At 43.0% G+C, this 21,435-nt stretch overlaps 1 protein-coding gene across 1 annotated transcript in view; it reads left to right on the plus strand.

The window, feature by feature from the left end:
* Nucleotides 1–21,435, plus strand: part of LOC117560059 (neuronal-specific septin-3-like) — a 115,265-nt gene that overhangs the window by 22,344 nt on the left and 71,486 nt on the right. The window contains exon 2 of the mRNA XM_034236809.1: nt 15,196–16,749. Coding sequence (XP_034092700.1) covers nt 15,196–16,749 — 1,554 coding nt within the window. The remainder of the gene's footprint in view (nt 1–15,195; nt 16,750–21,435) is intronic.

The following is a 21,435-nucleotide window of genomic DNA, read 5'->3' on the forward strand; positions in this document are numbered from 1 at the left end:
CACACACACACACACACACACACACACACACACACACACACACACACACACACACACACACACACACACACACACACACACACACACACACACACACACACACACACATTTATTTATTTATATTGTTATTTCAACAAAAAAAAGCAAACGTTGATTTACCTCCAAGTGCTTTTTGAGATTGGACGTGGAGTCCTTTGATGCAGACAGTGTATATTGATGGTTGGAAGACACAAGGTACACTGGACCGTGATATTCTTCCCAGGGTCTTGTTTAAATTTGAAGTGGTGTCGATATCGCCACGATTTAAACGCAGACTTTAGTTCCTCCATGTTTCGTTGTTATTGTTTCACTGAGCGGACCCGCCCCCTTTTTTCAAACGCTCCCTTTTTTGGTCCATCTGCGGTGGTAATGGGTTTTGTGCGCTGTGATGATTCGGCTGTACCTTTAGTAATGAATATTAAATGTTGTGAGGAAATCTTTCCACCAATAATTCCAATAAGTAATCCAAAATGTATTCACTTCAGGTTTACGAAAGTAACTGTAATCAGATTACTCGTTTTTCAAATGTAACGCGAGCTGAATACAGTTACTTGATTTTTGTAGTCTGATTACGTAACGCCGTTACATGTATTCCATTACAACCCAACCCTGGTTCTAACACACAACTTGCATTACACTCAGTCATTCCTGCCTTCACTCTCATAACTAGGGATGGGTATCGTTAGGATTTTATCGATACCGATGCCGATACCGATACTGCTTATCGATACCGGTATTTTTCGATACTTTTCAATAATTTGGTGCTCAAAATTATAGACATGATTACAAGATGTGAATATTAAACAACAGTCATTTTATTGTAATTTATTTTTTATTTATTATTTAATGTAACTTTTTCAATGTTATACCAAGCAGGTATGAGTGTGTTTGACAGTGTGTCTCTGGAAGGGGGGCGGTTCATAAATCCATGTAAACATGACCATTATTCAGTTAAAATTAGACGCTGCGTGCGCACCTCTTAAACCGGAAGCTCCGGTCGGCTAACCATTATAATCCGTTTATTGCGTTTAATATTTATAATTGTAATGATGGATAATCAGTAGGGGTGTAACGGTATCCGTATTCGTCCCGTACCATCACGGTTCGGATGTCACGGTTCGGCACATACAGTCACACGGCGAATACGCCTTTTTTTACAAGTGGGAAAAAAGTCTGTCACTCAGGGCAGTATTACACTATATATAATCCAGGGGGCGGTATTTCGCCTAAAAGCCAGCCGCCCGTAAATAACAAATGAAGAACAAGAACAAAACACAACAAAACGAACACAATACATGAAGAAGAAAAGTTAGCAGCTACGGCGAGTTCACACAACACACAGGAGCTAGAAAACGAACCTGCTTCTTTTAAATCAGGTGTGTGGGAACATTTCGGGTTCCCTGTGGACTACAACAATGATGGGGTGCGAGTTGTGGATCGGACGAGGACGTTGTGTCGGCGTTGTTCGACAGCGGTGCGGTATGCTAGTGGTAACACGTCAAACATGCTCAATCACATCCGAGTCAGTCTCAGTCCCCAGCGAGAGGGTTTTCTCGACGGCAGGTGACATATGGCGCATTTCCACTGCAACGGGGTAGCCCCGTTTAAGCGTCCCTGAGCGTCCTCGCTCAGGCCTCGGGCTGCCTCGCTGGCCGTCCGAGGCCGTGGCGCATTTCCATTACAGTTTAGGACCTGGGGTAGCAACGCAGTGTAGGCGGGGCGATCGGCTTTGTTTTTGTTCACATTTCGAGTTGTTCCGTCGAGCTCCCGCTGGATTTGATCATCCCCAATGAGATGTAGGAACGTCGTCACCTCCTCGGTCGACCACGGTGTGCTTTTCTTATTAGACATAGCCATTTTTGTAGCTCATCCGTTTACAAAATGCTGTTTATAAAAATGCTGCAAGCTTGCTTCTAAATATATATGCGACGCTAGGGATGAACTCGCGCGCGATCTTGTGACGATTCTCTCTGACCAATCAGCAGTCGAGAGTGTTGACGTCACTAGTTCAGCCCTGGCCCTGGTCTGATAGAACCACGATTTTATGGGGCCGGAAAAAGAGGGAAAAAGTACCCGCTAGCCGGTACTAGGCTATATGGAAAGGCCACCAAAAACTGGCCTGGCCGCTTGAGGACGGTTAAGGACGCTTAAACGGGGCTACCCGCTGCAGTGGAAATGCGCCAATAGTTACCGCCAACAGACCTGCCCTCACTACTGACAACGTAGACAAACTCATATTTTTAAAGAAACACTTGAAAATAGAGTTAAGCTTTGTTTAGGCATAATGGCCTCACACACTCACAAGTTAATTACACATGTTAGACATTGCTCCTAAAGGTACAGATTTTATTTTGTTTTATATTTAGGGCCCGAGCACGGAGCGCTAGGACCCAACGGCGTCCTAGCACGAAGTGCGAGGAACCTATTGTTATTGGTGGAATTATTTTTTTTCTGCTGGCGTTTCCTATTTTTGAGGCTTTTAGAACGCTGAAAAAGTTGTATAATTTTGCACAGATTCCAGAATCGGTGAAAACTACAATATTCTGGACTCAATTTGTTCAAATTGTTCAACATGCTCTCTAGCGCCACCTATGGCCATTTCCGTTTTTGGAAAGATGTACAAAGTCGCACCGTAACTCCAAATGACCTGACATTTTTCACACTTACTCGGGTGGACCTGCTCTACATATAATGTCGTTGTACCCCTAAGCTCCGCCTACTTTTTTTTAAATTTAATTAGCATAATTTTAAAAACAGTTAAATATTCACTTACATTTCAAATTTTGGTTTTTCAACACCAAACTCAGTATACAGTATCGCCGGAGGGTCAGACACATTATCGTAGGAAATGAGCATGTTCATTCGATAAATGTGGCCGTCATTACTCTAAACGTGTTCGCAAAAAGGCGGGGCTTAGATAGAAATGCTCATAACTCATCAACAATTTACCAAAAAAACACACATTTTGGTGGTAAGGTTCAGTTTGTATTGGGGAATAAGCACAAAAAGTAATTTCCATTTTGGACTATAGGGGGCGCCAAAAACATGACAAATGTATAACTCATGAACTGATGGACGAAATCTTTTTTTTTTTTTTTAGACATACTCTGGGGATGAGTATGGACTTATATTTAAAGTGTCACAACGAATGACAAATGTGGGCGTGGCCTGTACTTTTTTTTTTATGACGATGAGCTAAAATGTGTTTCGGTACGCGAAAATTGGTACACGCGTCACAGCCCACGTCTTTTTCAAGAATGTAAAAAAATAACTTAATTTTTCAAAACAACTGCTCACTAGCGCCCCCTATTGTGTGGTAGTCACATATAGTTTCTCAGAACTTCACGAATTTTAGCAGAGACATTTCTCATGGAATTGCGGATATATTTGTATATACATGCCATTAGCCCCGCCCCCCAGAAAGTCGGACATTTTGAAAAATGTGCGTTTTTCAGCCATTTTACGCACGTTCTTGCAAACTCCTCCTAGGGGAATGATCGGAAAAATTCCAATCCAGGACACGTTCAGCCCCTATCCAATATGATACTTAATTGAGAAGAACATTTTTGATAGCTCAATCGTGGAGGTCGCAAGCTAACAGCGAATACACAATTTTTGACGATTTACATGTCGCAAATTACTCCAAACTATTCGGATATAGTTAATCCGATATTCACGAAACGCTGTATACATATTGCTATTATGATTGCACACATATTTCAAATTGCCTTCCATTAGCCCCGCCCCCCAGAAAGTCGGCCATTTTCCAAAATGTGCGGTTTTCAGCCATTTTACGCACGTTCTTGCGAACTCCTCCTAGGGGAACAATCGGAAAAAAATCCAATCCAGGACAAGTTCAGCCCATTTCCAATGTGATGCTAAATTGCGAAGGAATAGTTGATCGCTGAAACGAGGAGTTCGTAAGCGAACGGAGAACTTTCCATTTTTGACGATTTACATGTCACAAATTACTCCAAATGACTCCAAACTACTCGCGTATACTTTTTCCAATATTCACGAAACGCTGTATACATATTGATATTATGATTGCACACATATTTCAAATTGCCTTCCATTAGCCCCGCCCACCAGAAAGTCGGCCATGTTGAAAAATGGCCGTTTTTCATGCATTTTAAGGACATTTCTGCAAACTCCTCATAGGGGAATGATCGGAACAATTCCAATCCAGGACAACTTCAGCGCATATCCAATGTTGCTACATTGAGAAGGAATAGTCCTTCGCTCAAACGGGAAGCTCGTAGGCTAACGGAGACTGTACCATTTTTTACCAATTATATGTCAGATAAGCTACTGAGGCCTGCCTGTTTTCCTGGCACATCAACTCTCACACACACACACACACACACACACACACACACACACACACACACACACACACACACACACACACACACACACACACACACACACACACACACACACACACACACACACACACACACACACACACACACACACACACACACACACACACACACACACACACACACACCTGGCTCCAAGATGGTGGAATGAGCTCCCCATTGACATCAGGATGGCAGATAGCTTGCACATCTTCCGGCGCAAACTGAAAACTCATCTCTTTCGACTCCACTTCGAGCGTTAGAACTATTAACGAAGCACTTTTATACTAATAAAGGACTGGCTTACCTAAAGCCAATGGAGTAGCACTTGAAATGTTTGGCTCTATGAAACCTGATGTACTTATATGATTCTGTTTTCTTCAAGGTTGTGTCTTCCTGGTCGAATGTACTTATTGTAAGTCGCTTTGGATAAAAGCGTCAGCTAAATGCAATGTAATGTAATGTAATGTAATGTAAAAGTAGAACCCCTTCATGTATTTGGCTTGCAACACAAAGTGATACTGATCTCTGTCTGTTAGGATTTGGAAGTCTCATGATTTAAAGTGTGGGCCTGTGAAAGAGAGGCCCTTGGAAAACAACATCTATTTTTTAACTGTAATTACTTATTTTAAAGAGATTGCAACATTATACCTTTTAAAGAATTGTTCAATTCATTTAACACATTTATTATGCCCACAATAAAAACTTCAACAAATATATTGATCCTGGCTTAACCAGCGACCTTTACTCTGTTGTTCATAAGCTCGGTTTCAGAAAACTTGTCAGTAGTTTAACAACTATTTTAATTGTAGTAATGTCTATAGAGACCAATTGGTTGATACGAGAAATAATTTGAAGCAGTTTAATAAAGAATGTTAAACTATATTTAAAACTGTAATTGAACTTCAATTTATATTAATTATCTGAATCCAGTGGGCAGTTGGAACAGATAATCAACAAAGTTTCCATTTTGCAGCAACAGCGCAAAAGGTTTCAACAACAATTAGTATTATGTCTGAGTGTAGTTCTGTCTCATCTGTTTTGTTTCAGAATGTGTTCAATACATTACGTTTTTATTCATTATTACCATACAATACATAGATTAAGAATAAATTAAACAAATAATACAACATTGACCTAATGGAGCAGACAGATTTTTTTGCAACCCTGATCTCCTCAGGCAGGTATTTACGACCAGCAGTGATGCCTCTGAGGGTCTCGGGGCGCAGGACGGGGCATAGGGTTTATACAAGGTCACAAAGATATCTTAACATACCAGTAATACCATTTAAAATGTATTCTTAAAGCAATATCATCTTATTTTCTTCTTACACCTACAGCGCACACCCTGAACAGTGTGCTTCTTGTTTACATTTTCCTCTGCACACTCAAAGGCAGGACATAAAAACACTCTTTTGCTATTTATTTTCATTTTGCAGCACATGTATACGACCAGAATTTAGCTTTACATCTTTACATTATTTATTTTTCTCAAGTCATTTACTTTTGGTAATTTAACGTTTAGTTCATTTTACCCTGGCTATGGACTGATTCATTATTAGTTGTTACAAAACATACACAAGACAGCGGGTAGACAAACCAATATAGACCCCCCATACAAACAATTAGACAAACAAACATGAACTCGCAATAAACACCAGCGCGACAGCAAAGTTCATCCAGCTCAATTTAGTCCGAATTAAGAGGTTTCAGAGGGGGTAGGGAATTATCTCTAGTGGGGCGCCTTGACTCGCGCTTCCACCCTTGTATACAAGTCCTAGATCGTGCTTGAAGACCGTCCAAGAGCAATAACTAGCTTATCCTCTTGCTCTATTACTCTATCTATCACTACTCTATTCTAGTGGCGCTATGCCCCCCCGATCAGGAGAGCATAGACTTTTTTCCGCTACCCTTTCTCTCCAACAACAGCACAGTTAACTGTAGTCCTACATGACCAGCCTATACACCCGCCATCGAGTTCATCACAACGATGAAACACAGTTTTGTTCTACACTTGCTTGCCACTGCCCACCCGTGATCAATTAGCCTATAATTGTATGTATGCACCCCGGACCGCCACCAGCTCCTCTAGCAATGTAGGGAACGTTCCTCCAGCAATGTAGGGAACTGTGAGTTCCTCCAGAAATGTAGGGAACGTTCCTCCAGCAATGTAGGGAACTGTGAGTTCCTCCAGCAATGTAGGGAACAGTGGCGCATCGGGTGATGCACGCACCTCGCGCTGCCCCAGCCTTACCAGCACGTAGAAGACGGTCACAAACAACGAGAGTGCTTTTAGACCATCTTGTTTTTAACAGAGACGGCGGTGGTGTGAGTTAAAGATATAGACAAAAAGCTGTGACTTTCTCCCTCCCGCACCCCTCCAGCCACCCAAACACGGGGGGGGTATTTACACACACACCCGCGGCTGCTGCTGGAGCCGTGCTCACAGAGGCGATGGGGGGAATATCTCTGGCTGCTTATTTTTAACTGCTGTGTTGGCCGCTGAAACCCCCAGAATTCGGCGATTCGTTCAATACAAATCTTTACATTGCTTTCATACAGAAGATCCACTTTACTGATGTATTTCTTTAAGGTTTCTCCGAACATGAGCTGTGCATGGTTGTATGGTACTTCCGTCCCGAGCAGCATACACAGAGGAAATCAGCCAGGACTTAGTCCCCAGACACTGATCCCCTGGGTTTTTATCCCCAAATGTTCATTAACCAAAAAACGAAACACAACCGCTCAGTTTCACAGGTAATTTTAGGATACCGTCAATCACAGATTCTGGTAAGGCAATGTCCAAATGTGGATTTGAAATTACACTTACCAGTTCTGAAGATGTGTTGGTATCCTGCCGACAACGCCAATTTGTAAGGGAAACTTCTGCAGCAATGGAGAGTCAGGACTCAGAGAGACACGAGGAGAGTTGGAGCTTTGATGTCAAACTGGTGGTTTCTGACTGCACGGGTGGGTTGCCTCATCGATTCTGCAGCGCCTCTCTCTCGATAGCCCTTTTAACTAGTTCAGAGAGAGTAAACAACATATTTGGGGGGATAGACTAAACAGCTGGGCACCCTGAATCACTTGCGTCTGACCCTTAATGGCCTCGAAGCCAGCGTTCCCACAACCGTAAACCATTTCGTGACCAAGAGTTAACCGGTCATAAACTGGTTTATCAAGATAGCTGGAGCCTCCCATTCCTTAAGAGAGATAACAGACTCAGGGTTGCTCATAAACGTCAACAGGTGAGAATTATTTTCTACTCACAATAATTTTTACAGTTACAGTTGGATTAACCGTTTTTATGCCCGTTTTTATGCCCTTGAACACAACTTTTGATCACAAAACAGCAAAGGTAAGACATAACTGTCATCATGGCTACGTAAAGTGAAGTCGTTTTCTTGCTCTTTCCTGACTGCTAGTTCAGTGAATTTTGGTCGTACAGTGATGAGACTTATACCAATGGAATCTGTGGAATCTCAGCTTTCATGTGATATGTCGTTTGTACAGATAACATGACGTAGAAAAGATCGATTTTGCCAGTTATGTGCTAAAGTAGCCGTTAGCCTTGTTAGCCCGTTTTGCTAAGTGTTGATTTTAGACTCTTGGTGTTGGACTTCTATTCCGTGTATGTAAAATGGTTAATATCGTCTGTTAGCTGAGTTTCTTCCTGTTAAGTGGGTATGCACCTGTTAAGCCCGAGAGGACCATAATCCGGGTCTGGTGGGTAGTTTTCTCACGAAACGGTGTCTCAGGCATCTTAATATTTAAAAACCTATTAATGTGTCATACTCACTTAACGGTTAGAAACTCAGCTAACTGAAGATATGAACCATTCTTACCGAAAAAAGCACAAGTCTCACAAGAAGCCCTGAGCGAAAAAATGCTAACACACTTAGCGCAGAACTCAAGGTAAAAATACCCTTATCAGCTGACTGTGCTGTGCCGACCCGTACTGCTGCCCGGAGCCAGGCATGACAGGAGCTTCAGAGGCTAAAGGAGGAGCTTCGGAGGCTAAAGCGGGGCTGCAGGGCTGGAGCCAAGCTGAAGATGAAGAAGAAGAGGAGATACGTGAGGGCTTTGGGGAATAAGATGGACGAACTCGGTGTGCTGACGAAGACGCAGTGGTAATACCGTGAGTGCAACATCATGTGTTTTACCGAGACTTGGTTTCACACGCTCATCCCAGATAATAACATATTGTGCCACTGTCCTCCCCCCCTGGGCAGATCAGACCACAACCTCGTCTTTTTGGCACCTAAATATGTCTGGTTCAGAGGCAGCCTGTATCCACCAGGACTGTGAGGAAGTAGACTCCGGAGGCCAATGAGGCTCTACAGGACTGCTTCGAGACCACTGACTGGGACGTGCTTTGTGTGCCACATGGAGAGGACATTAACAACATGACTGACTGCATCACAGAATACATCAACTTCTGTGAGCAAACAACATTACCGGCTAAAACTGTCAACTGTTTCCCCTACCATAAACCCTGGATTACTAGTGACCTGAAAACTCTTTTAAATAAGAAAAAGGAAGCTTTTAAGTCTGGGGACAAATCACTGCTGAAGAGTATCCAGCATGAGCTGAGGGACAAGCTGAGGAGAGGCAGAGATTCCTACAGGAAGAAGCTGGAGGCCAAGCTCCAGCAGAACAATAGCAGGGATGTCTGGGCTGGGATGAAGGCCATTACTGGCTTCAAAGGGAGAGACAGACTGACTGTGGGCACCCTGGAGAGGGCCAACGAGCTGAACACCTTCTTCAATAGGTTTAGCTCTCCGCCCGCTGCTACTGTCTCCTCCACCTCCACTTCACACCTCACCTCCAACACTCAGCCTGGCTTCAGCATCCCCCCTCTGCTCACCTTGCCCCTGACCCCCCCCCCCCCCCCCCTCTGCTCACCTGGCCCCTGACCCCCCCCTCCTGCTCACCTTGCCTCTGACACCCCCCCCCCCGTCTCTCCCCCTGCCGAGCACACTGGACTGTACCACCTCACCTTTGATGTGCCTCCCCTCCACTGAGCCATCAAGCCCCCCCCTCCCCCCCGCTTCACTGTTACCTCATTCACACCAACGGTGTTTCGGGGCCGGTTCGGAGCTGGAGCTTGAAAAGCCGGGTTTTCCTGTTCACACCGCAGCGGAGCAGCCTCTTAGCTCCGGAATCTGGTTCGTTTCAAGCACCAAAAAATTGTCGGGCCAGAGCAAAAGCACCGCATACGTCACGCTTACGTCGAGGCGGGGGCAGGGGGAATCGGAATCGTCGTTGAAGTTGATGGTTACGATTGTAAAGCAGTTTTGAATGTAGCATGTAACGACTGTAAAGTTGGTAGTAAAGTCGTCCCATTTCTTCCATTTCGTTTCGACAGAGCAAAACGAAAATGAGCAGCGCTTCAACACAATCGGCCATTGTTATTGTTGTCGGTGTGAGCTCTGAGGGGTTTCCGCGCGGTTTGGCTTTACGAAGCAGGCACGCAAACAGTTACGTCATGACGCAAACGATGACGCAATGACGCAGCACCAGTCGGACTCTGGGCGGTGTGAAAAGAGCCGGAGCTAAACCGAAGAACCGGTTCTGAACCTGAAAATCTCTAGCACGGAGCTTGAACCGGAGTTGCGTTGGTGTGAATGAGGTCTGTGAGCACAGCACAGGACAGGTCCAGAGACAGATGGACAAACTCCACCAAGGCAAGGATGCTGTCTCCTGTTCTACAACAACTGTTCAACCTGAGCCTGCACCTGGAGACCATCCCGGTGCTGTGGAAGACGTCCTGCGTTGTTCCTGTCCCTAAAAAGACGACTCTTTCTGGGCTCAATGACTATCGACCAGTAGCACTCAATCTCAATCTCAATCTTTATTTATTTATATAGCACATTTAAAACAACCTTCAGTTGACCAAAGTGCTGTACAGGCAGTAAATACAATATTGAATTACACAATGGGAGAATTAAAAACAAAATAAAAAGCACAATAACTAGAAACATATAAAAAATAAATAAATAAAAAACACATACAAATATAAAAATGTAATGTTCAACTAGTATTAAACTCACATCTCATGTGATGAAGGTGCTGGAGAGACTGGTCTTGGCCCATCTCAGACTGCAGGTGAGATTATTTCTAGACCCTCTGCAATTTGCCTACCAGTCTCACCTGGGGGTGGACGATGCCATTATTTACCTGCTGCAGCATGCTCACTCATACCTGGATGGATCGGGTTGCACTGTGAGAATCACCTTTTTTGATTTTTCCAGCTCATTCAACACGATCCATCCTCGGCTACTGAGTGACAAGCTGCAGGCTATGAGGGTAGACTCGTCCACCATTTCCTGGATTACCAACTACCCTACAGACAGACCACAGTACGTCCGGCTGGGCAGTGTGCTGTCTGATGTGATGGTTGGTAGTATAGGAGCCCCATAGGGGACTGTGCTGTCTCCTGTCCTGTTCACCTTATACACCTCTGACTTTCAATACAACTCACTTAGACAATGGGCTGAACTGGAGGATCAACACTGACGCTGTGTACAAGAAGGGGATGAGCAGACTCTATTTTCTGAGGAAGCTGAGATCCTTCCACGTGTGCAGCAAGATGCTGGAGATCTTCTACCAGTCTGTTGTGGCCAGTGCACTCTTCTTTGCTGCGGTCTGCTGGGGGGGGCAGCATCAGAGCCGGTGACACCAGCAGGATCAATAAACTGATCAGGAAAGCTGGGTCTGTCATCGGCATCAAGCTGGACCCCTTTGAAGCTGTGGTGGAGAGGAGGACACTGAACAGGCTGTTGTCCATGATGGATAACCCCACCCATCCTCTCCACCTGCAGCTGGACAGTCAACGGAGCTCCTTCTCCAACAGACTGCTGCAGCTCCGCTGTCACAAGGACCGATACAAGAACACATTCCTGCCCGCTGCAATAACACTGTACAATCAATCACCTCTGGCTGGAAGAGAACTCTCTGCTCCATAGTTTCTCTTGGAATAAAACCTCGCTGTACATTTTACACATATATAATCTGTTCAATATTTTATATTTTATATTAATATTCCATGTCATATATTTATGTATATATATATTTGTATATATAATATCTTGTCAAATTCAACATGTATATTTTCTATTTTCTTTTCTTGTTTATTTCCCAAATTGAGATCAATAAAGTACCATCTTATCTTATAACTGTCATGAATGTTTGACACTTTAGATCTAATGGTTGTTAATGAAGTATAGCAGCTGGCAGCGCATACAAGCCGAAAGTTTCATTTTATTTATGATGGTTTATCATTTTGTCAGCTTAATTGTCATGTTGATGAAAGAGTTGTATTTAAAAGAAAATAGACGGATCAGACATTTTGGGCACAAAATGTATTGTGACCATGTTGAAAGGTCACACTGCTGCACATGGAGATTGCTTGCAGGTAATCAAAGATTTAACAAGTCCTCCAACTCATACGGCCAAATAGGCCGATTGTTCAAGCCCTTATTACGACCAAATATGTCGTTTGTTCAAGCGCTTAATACGACCTATAATTACGTTTTAAAGTTGTCGGCCTCTAGTGCTCCCGTTGAATGCACACGTTACAGATGGTCGTTTATCCACAAATAACCCTCTCTGTAAAATCCTAAATTGTTGAATAGTTTGGCCATTAAAACGCTTTATGATTAGATTTCTAGCGAGAAGTATATATTGTACTTTTAGAATCCACGTCCAGTCGATATGTAGGATCTATAGTTTGATAGATATTACAAAGACGATTTGAGGTATGCGGCAGCCTCCATGTAAAGTTACGGGTTGAAAACAGTATTTCCGGTCTCGAGGTTTTCATAATAAAACCAATGATCAAATGATTTAACAGTGATATCTGCAGTACTCATCCACTAAAAAACATCAGTTTATCCTAGTTAATTATACGACATTAATTGGTTTAAATTGTGTACAATGCTTTTGTGTTTTTCCCATAGGTTTTTCTCTTTCGATTCTGAGAGACACCTTCTTTATACAGAGGTTTTGATAGGCTAAAACATCGATTGTTTTAGCCGCAATGCATGTTGGGATATGGTGTTTATGGGATATGAAATCGGAAAAACATTTTTTTCAAATAAATAATACTTTATTCCGAGTGATCTTGCCTTTCTCTTTGGAAGTCATCACATAACGGCATTGTAATACACGGTTCGGCTGCATTAAATATTACATATCTGCTGTAGATATTTATTTATAGAGCCCTGATCAGAAGACCTTTTGACAAACTGGAAGAGATGCCGCCAAAACTGAATACGTGACGTGGATCATAAATATATTAGCAATTAAACAACATCTTCCATTTATTTTCACACAATACGTCTCCTTGCAGTATCAACACTAATTCAGCTGACTTTTATATTTGATCCAATTGGTAGATAGGTTATATTTACACCATAACGATGCACAGCTGATAGAAAGGGATTCTTTTGTAGCTTTTAAAGATATTATTTACTACCTTTCCAACTCCTCCAACTGTTACAGGTCTATACAGGTTCATGGTACAATGCATAAGCTTCAAATCGAGACACTGAAACTGTATTTTCCTTTACCGTTCTGTTTTAGTTTCACAATAAAGTTAATAGTCATATTATGTTTGATATTATTATGTTTTATTAACTACACCACTGTTTTTTTAACCCGCACCGCCTAGTGGTTAAAGCACGTTATTGCATTTTGTTGTTGAATACGTTTTTATTTTATGAAAACATTTAAATATTAAGAGTAGCCTACATACACAATTGGGGGAAAGTAGAAGGCATGATAGAAATATAGAATAGAAAAGATCAAGAAGATACTGTAGTGATCTCTACATTAAAACAGCTAGTGCAGGACGTCCAAAGATATTAACAGGAGGATGTGCAAAACAGACAAACTAATAAGGCTTTATTTAAACATTAAAGAATACTTTAAGTTAAGGTCTTCTTTTGAACAAGAAAAAAACGTTGGGGTTATCCACAGATAAACATTAAGTCTGATAAAGTACTTAACGTCCAATATATTTCATAGTTTATTTTTGGCACTTGTCAATCACCTTCCCTGAATTTGACTCAGGTGTAACTAAAGTCTGATTTAAGGGTTGTTTATATTTCACATCATTAATCAGAATCTGCAAAGTAACTAAAATACATGTAGTGGAGTAAAAATACCAGGTTAACCTCTGAATTGTAGTGGAGTAGAACAAAGTAGTATGCTGCTGTAACAAAAACATTTCCCAACTTGGGATCAATAAAGTATATCTTATCTTAAGATGATCGATGGCTACTGCCATATTTGCAAAATGTGCCTCTGAACCTTGAGCATGTTTCAGGCTTATCAATGAACAACAGGAGGGGTCACAGACATAAGACCAGCTGTTAAATAAAGCTCTTCTGACCTTAGGTGTCATGTGAGTATATTATTTCACCCATTTATTAATTATATGTTTTACATTTGATAACACCACTGTGTTTCATATCCCCTAAACCTCCAGGGTGTACACAGTTTAATACTGGCGACTTCTAATTGTGGGAAATACGAAAACGTCTTATAAAGAAACGTGCCATAGAACATGTTGTGAAACACACAATAACCAGCATGTGTAGTTCTGGGGGGAAAGTCAGCCGTGGTTCCATTCCATTTCAAGAGCTGTTGACGCTCAGCGTAACCTTGTCGCACTGCCACTCCAACATCCAATCACAGGGCTTGATGACTAATCACGGGGTTTGTAAAGCAAGGCGGATGTTGTAGTCCCAAACGATAGCTGGGGATTCTGGGTAGTGTAGTGTCTTCGGAAACTGTAGTGTCTAAACTCCTAAAAAACGTTGTTTCTCTGGATCGAAGGTTAAAAACACAAAAGCATTGTACACAATTTAAACCAATCAATATTGTGTAATTAACAAGGATAAACTGATGTTTTTTAGTGGATGAGTAATGCAGATATCACTGTGTAATCATTTGACAGTGAGGGGAATATATCCGGTTTTATTATGAACATTTCGAGACCGGAAAAACTGTTTTCACCCACGCTAACTTTACATGGAAGCTGCATACACGTTATCCTGGCGAGACCTCAGATCATCTTCGTAATATCTATCAAACTATAGATCCTACACATCCACTGGACGTGGATTCTAAAAGTACAATATACACTTCTTGCCAGAAATCGAATCAAAAAGCATTTTAATGGCCTAACTATTCCACAATTTAGGATTTTCCAGAGAGGGTTATTTGTGAATAAACGTCCCTCCGGAGCGTTTGCAATGAACGGGCCGGGAGCATGTTGTTTCTTACACGACCACTAGAGCACCTCTAGTGGTCGTGTAAGAAATAACATATACTTTAAAACGTGTCTCTGGGTCGTAATAAGGGCATGAACAATCGGCCTATATGGTCGTTTTTTGTAGGAGGACAGGCTGCAAAGATTCTAGGATTAGGGCAGATCCACTGAAGGAGCCTTTTATGCTTTCGGGGTTTCCCCTCTCCTGTAGTGTGTTATATAGGTGTTTGTGCATGTCAATGGTCTGCAAAGGCTAAAATCCCAGTGTTCCCTCCACAGGGAGTTTCTCTCCTACATACTCCACCTGAGGTTATTTGCTACCATTTGGTACATTTGATGGCAGTCTTCATCACACCTTTTTTTAAACAAAGGCTGAAACAGGAAACTCTGAAGATGTTAAAATATGATGGAGGATGAAGCATTTTAGATGTCCATCACTTGTCTACTTGCTCTGGTCGGATACAGTACATTATCTTGTTATTAACAACTCATTTTCTTTCTTCCCCCCTGCAGCGCTAAAGAGATCCTTCGACATTGAAGATGTGGATGACATACCATCCTTCTCCCCAGCTTCTCCCATCTCCAACCCTGTGTCTCCATCTTCCTCTCACTTCTTCCTCCACCACAACAAGGCCAGTGAGGGGCGTGGAGGAGGGGGGCAGTCCCCTTCATTGGCCTTCAACAACAACAACAACAACAGCCTGGGCTCCACAGCACACCACTCCCGCATCAGCCTGAGTTCCAGTCCCAGCCCGGTGCTCAAGTCCCGTAGTGTAGTCAACAGTATGTCCTTCAACCGAGGAACCACAAACAAGCCGGCCATCCACAACAACGGCTCCTCCGTGACTAGAGCTGCATCCTTTCAGAGCAGGTTGAACCCCAACGGGTACTCCATTCTGTCCGGGCCTGGCAGTGACAATGACAGCCTTCACAGCTCCACCTCCAGCCTGGAGTACTCTGGGGTTGGTGGAGGTGCCCTTCCTCTTACTAAACCAGGGTCATATCACAGCCCCCCGCCTCATGGGGAGTACCTCCGAACCCAGCTCGCACAACAGCACCGTGACGGAGGTGTCAACTTGGGAAGCCACCCCAACCTGAAGAACTTTCCCTCCCATGGAGGTGTCTTCCACCAGATGGACCAGGGGCCAAGGATGATGCTGGGAGCTCCAGATCCTCAGGGGGGGAGCCATGGCTCCATGCCAAGCCTCAACCTCCAAATTTGTGATGGAGGAGGAGGACTGGTGAGTATGCAAAGAAGCGTAGGTGGAGGCATGGTGTCTCCAGGGTTGAGGTATGCCAATGCCAACTGGAATGGCCGACTTCATAATGCCAGTTCCTTTGGGGAAGAGGTCTACTGTGGTCCAAAAAGTCCCTACCAGCAGCAAGGGCCCCAGGTCCTGAGGTCCCCCCAGCCCAAGTCCAAGGAGGCTTCACGTCTCAACAAGTTTCCCTTGGATCTGGACAGCTTGGTTAACAGCTCCTCAACAACTACTTACACTAAGTCTCCAGGAGGATATATGAGCCCAAACCCCCCCAAGCCTCCACCAAGGAGCACAGGGAGCCTCCAACATTACACCAGCCCCCCATCCACCCCGGCCAGTCCCTCTGCCTCTCTGAGCAGCCTGGACAGTTATTCTGACACCCCGTCCCTCCACCATCCCTTTTTGCCTCTCACACCACGTTCTCAAACCTTTTCCGAGGGTTTCATTCCTACTCCAGAGATAGGTTCCCCGGTGCCGCTTTCTCCAGGCTACAGCCCCAAGCTGGAGATTCTCTTACAACCCCAGGTTGTCCAGGTGGCTCCCAATGTGCCCAACCCTTCCAGCCCATCCCGCCCCAGAGCCGTTTGGTCTGTGGAGGAGGGCCCAGGTGATGCCAGAGATAGTGTTGGTTCAATCCTACAGAGGATCGCATCCTTCTCCCAGAACGTCACTACTGACACCACCCCGGCAGCTGTGACCCAGCCCCCCCCAGCCCAGAGCAATGGTGGGTTCTCATCTGAGTTTGGAAGTCCTGCTGAGACCACACTCATGCATCCATGGAAACAGGGGAAGAAGAATCTGAAAGGTAGGATGTTATTTGAAAGTCCTTCAACAGTTGCGTTTGCAGGAACAACACAATATTTCCCTAACCTTGGCTAAACTTAAACACCAACAGAACTCAGGATGCTGTTTCTGGCCTCTGGTGCCAACATCCTGAAGTTTGTACGGTAAAGAGCACTACAGTATATAGATGTTTTGAATTGAAACTGATATATATATATATATATATATATATATTAATATCTTACACACTGCACCTTTTTTGGTGCCTGGAAACTCTGAAAGATCCTTTAAAAGCTTGGGATAGCAAAACACTTGTAAACATACACTTTCATTTAAGTGTATCAGTGTACTGAAAACAATTTGTGTGTGTGTGTGTGTGTGTGTGTGTGTGTGTGTGTGTGTGTGTGTGTGTGTGTGTGTGTGTGTGTGTGTGTGTACAAAGGTCTGTTTAACAAATTATGACAGGGAGCATCTTTCTGTTTTCATGTCGGTGTAGGAAGACAAGTCAAGGTTATCAGATGAGCTTGGCAGCTACACCCGCTGTAGTTGTTTCCTGTTGTATTGAGCCTCTTAACACACACACACACACACACACACACACACACACACACACACACACACACACACACACACACACACACACACACACACACACACACACACATTATTTTTCCTATTTTGATTTTGTTGGCCCTCATTCAGAAGTTATCCATGCACCCAGTCACATGTTGCGTGTCTTTGTGTTGGCTGCTTGTCTGACATCGTAACAGGGGTTTACAGCTATTTTTAGTCCACCTCCTGCTTCCTCTGATAACATGTCAACGTTTCTGTGTCTCAGCAACACATTTACAAAAACGTATTTCTTTGAACATCTCTTTATCAAGCAATGAAACCAAGACATTAGCAAACAAAATGTCCCTATTCATTAGTTTATATGTTTTAATGGACAGATTATCGTTTGCATTGGCAGGTGAGATGGACATTCTAAAGATAGTTATATACTGTATATGTCAAACCCAACAGTAATACGAGGCAGTGTAATCTGAATGTATTCCACTTAGAATGCTCTCAGTGTCCCATATAAAATTACAGTTTTTTATTTGATGATTGAACAATTCAGATGTTTTTGTTGTTGTAATATGTCAGTTGGATTGATTGATGCCCTATAAGACACCTGGTTGTTTTTTGTATTTTTTTTTTTTTTTAAAAGAGAACAATAAACACAGTGATTTTATACCTATATAACCTACAGGAAAGGGAAACCCCCCCAAAAAGCATAAAAGGGCCGTTTAAAGTATGAAGTTTAAATGTTTTGGCCAATTGTCTGAGGTGAAATCATGCAGCTGTAAGATCAGCTTGATTAGAGTTCCCAGTCACACCCTGCCTGGATATAAACTCCAATCATTTACTCTTGGAATCTGTAGCTCGAGGAGGAGTCCCACATTTCTACATATCGTTCAGAGTGGGGCTTCAGGCTGAGCTTTGTCAACAATTTCCTCAGAACATCCCCGCTGTCATCACTGTTCACGTTGTAATAAACATGCAGGAATGGGCGTTCACTGTGGAGTGGTTGTTTTGCTCTATTTAATGCTTTACTCGCTTCATTTGTTTTCCATGGAAAGCTTGAAAACAAAAACGTGGCCCTGGGGCCCTTTCCTCTTCTCCCTTTCTCTGCTCTTAGAGAAATATACAGAGGAAAAGACAATTCTGATAGTGGAAGAAAGAAAGCAACACAGAACAATTGCGGAAAGCAAACAAACAAAAAGACAGAAGCAGTTGGTCAAGATTGAACTCATGTTGAATAGTTCAGGAGCAGAACATATTGTGTTATAATTATTTAGTCAAATACACGCACATCTCAGAGTAAAAAGTATAGGTTCTGGATCAAATAGAACATCAAATGAAGATGAGATAAGAATATGTATGTCTAACAAATAATAATGGCTCTGAATGGATGTGAATGTCACATGTGCAGTTCTCCAGAATTTCCTCAAACTCACATCATTTGTTCCCAGAGTCATAACTCACACTGGTGTGAGCACAGACGTCACACACAGGCTGTAGCAATTAGTGAAACATACACATCGCTGCTTGGAAATCATCACAATGGCTTTGCCCTTTCCAACACACACAGACACTTCAAACCAACTTTATTTTCATCTAGGTTTCCTTCCAATACAACCCACAGTTAGAAAGAGGAAACCCTGCAACATGCCTCCATTGGCCATTCTGAATTGTATCTTTACTTTATCCATTCCAAAGTACCGTTAAAAGGCTTCATGTAGACTCAGTATTTCATTCATTAACAGATATAACATGTTTTTGGTTTTGTGGTTAAGACATGTTTTGTGTAAAGGGTTAACATATTAGGAGATTTTAAACGGAATACAGGCAGTTTTTCTTGTATTTAGGAGCTGCTTATTTCTGCCAGACTGTGAATTCAAACAGACAGAAATACATTTTTGATAAATGAACACATTATGGTCGGTTGATTGGATGAATCTATTAACTACTAAGTTGACTACAAGGTTGTCTTTTTATTTTGATAGAGAACATCTGTTTACACCTGCATGAAAACATCGGCAATTCAATGCTGTTGGGATTGACAGAAACACAGCGCACACCTAACATACATTGCGGCTTTGCATTTGGGCTCGTTCACACACCTGAGCAGCACCAGGACTGGAGCTTGTTGGTGTGCAGATCCTTCTGTTGCCTGTTCTTAATCTTCTCAGTCAGCCATGAAAGCCGTAATCTAATGTGTTGTTTATCGCCATGAACTGAATAAAGTCCAGCATTGTTCACCCCGTAGATTATCTCCCTGTTCATATCTCTCGCATCTCCTCCTCTCTGGGAAAGCATTCTTATCTTCCCTCCTCTCTCCACATCTCTTTGCTTCATCTCTTCTACATTTCTCTCTACCCCCCACATTTTTCTGCTGCATCCCCACCTCACCTGTAAATTTATTTTATAGCCATGGCTGCATCGATACACGGTCCAAACTTCATCGTCATGGTTTAGAAGAGGTTTTCGATCTTTCCTCTCTACTCTTTGAATCAGTCTCTATTTTCTGGCCTGCTCTCTCCCTAAAGGTCCTTACACACCAAGCCGATTTCGGCCGTCGATAGATGTCGATAGATGTCTGGCCGTCGATGAGCGTCCTGTCGCCCTACTCAGATTGGTGTGTCCCGCCCCGTCGTGTCTTTTCGGCCGTGCCGACACCTTCCGCCACCGATTCAACATGTTGATATCACACAGTCTGTTCTTCTTCTCTCGGTTATCACGCAGTGTGTCTTCCGGTTGTTGCCACTTTTGAATGACGAATACACACTACCGCCGCCTGCTGGTAAGGAGAGTTATTGCCACTCACACATGCGCAGTTCGTACGTGCTACTTGGCCGTCGGCTGAAGTCTTTGCGGTGTGTTCCAGTGCGAAACATGGCCAAGGAGACGTGAGGCGACACAACAGTCGGGTCCGTCGGGACGTGTTCTTTGGTGTCAGATTGGTGTGTAGGGGCCTTTAAGATATCATGCCCGGGCTTGTCTGGGCTTCCCCTCCAAAGCCCTCTCTCTTTCTGATTCAGGCTATAATGACAGTGATTTATGGAATAAATTCCTCCCCAGCAGATGTCTAAGCCTTCATCCTGTTTCTCCTCACTTTATCTTCTCTGTGACAGAAAGAGTTTTTTGTGTGTTTGTAATGGGGAAAATATTCTACCTCCTGTTTCCTCATCTCCTTTGATGACTCCTTACTCATCGCTCATCTGAAGCCTCCTCTCTCCTTGTATCCATTGAATCCCTTCTCCCCCCTTGTCCTCTCTTAGTGTTCTACCCTCCAGTCTTGCTCTCTTACGGCTTTATTCACTGAAATGAGTTTCGTTTTAGTTTAAGGGCTAATTTGGTTTGCAGTTGGTTCGACTTGTGAACCACTTAAGCACCCGTTTGCTTTCCCACAACCAGAGCCCGGGTAGTAATTAACTGTCGCCCAAGTACAGTCCTCCGGAAGCAAAATGATGATTATTAAGTCAATTAAATCATTTTCAATTAATATTGAGAGTCATTGGTTTTATTTAGTAAGTCGCGGTGTAAGAAGCCTAATGTGTAGATAGGCAGAACTTAATGAAATCTTGGGGTGTATTTATTTGTATTATTAATGACCGCCTCACTGCACACTATTTCCAGACTCAGTATCATTGATTTACGTACACGGTTTAAAAACAAGTTTTGTATAAAGTGTTGACATTTATGGAGCGTAACCACAGAAATTAAACAGTTCCAAAATCCTTGTATTTAGTTGCTGCTTACTGTGGATTCAAATACAAACAGCAATTAACTTTTGAGAAATTAACTCAACAACATATTTCAATGTGTGTACTCATTCTTCCATTAAACACGGCAAAAAATACAAGCACCTTTAAATAAAAGGTTCACAATTGGGCATTGTCTACAAACAAAGTCTGAAACCTTGTTGGTGGAAAAGAGGTAACTGGGGATGTTGTCTTTAGAGTGTACTAGCAGAGATCTTAGAGTGTCAGAGTATAGAGTACATCAGTCAAACAGTAAGGACCCATTGCAGGAGACTGAACCCCTGAAACAGAACATCAGCTGTCTGTGAACACCAGACCAAAACCACTCACAGCAACCCGAGAGTCAGTGAGCGGTTCACATGGAGTCAGCACTATCAGCCCTGATAAACACTCTGAAAGAG

This window comes from Gymnodraco acuticeps, unplaced genomic scaffold, assembly GCF_902827175.1.
Source record: "Gymnodraco acuticeps unplaced genomic scaffold, fGymAcu1.1, whole genome shotgun sequence".
Lineage (NCBI taxonomy): Eukaryota > Metazoa > Chordata > Actinopteri > Perciformes > Bathydraconidae > Gymnodraco > Gymnodraco acuticeps.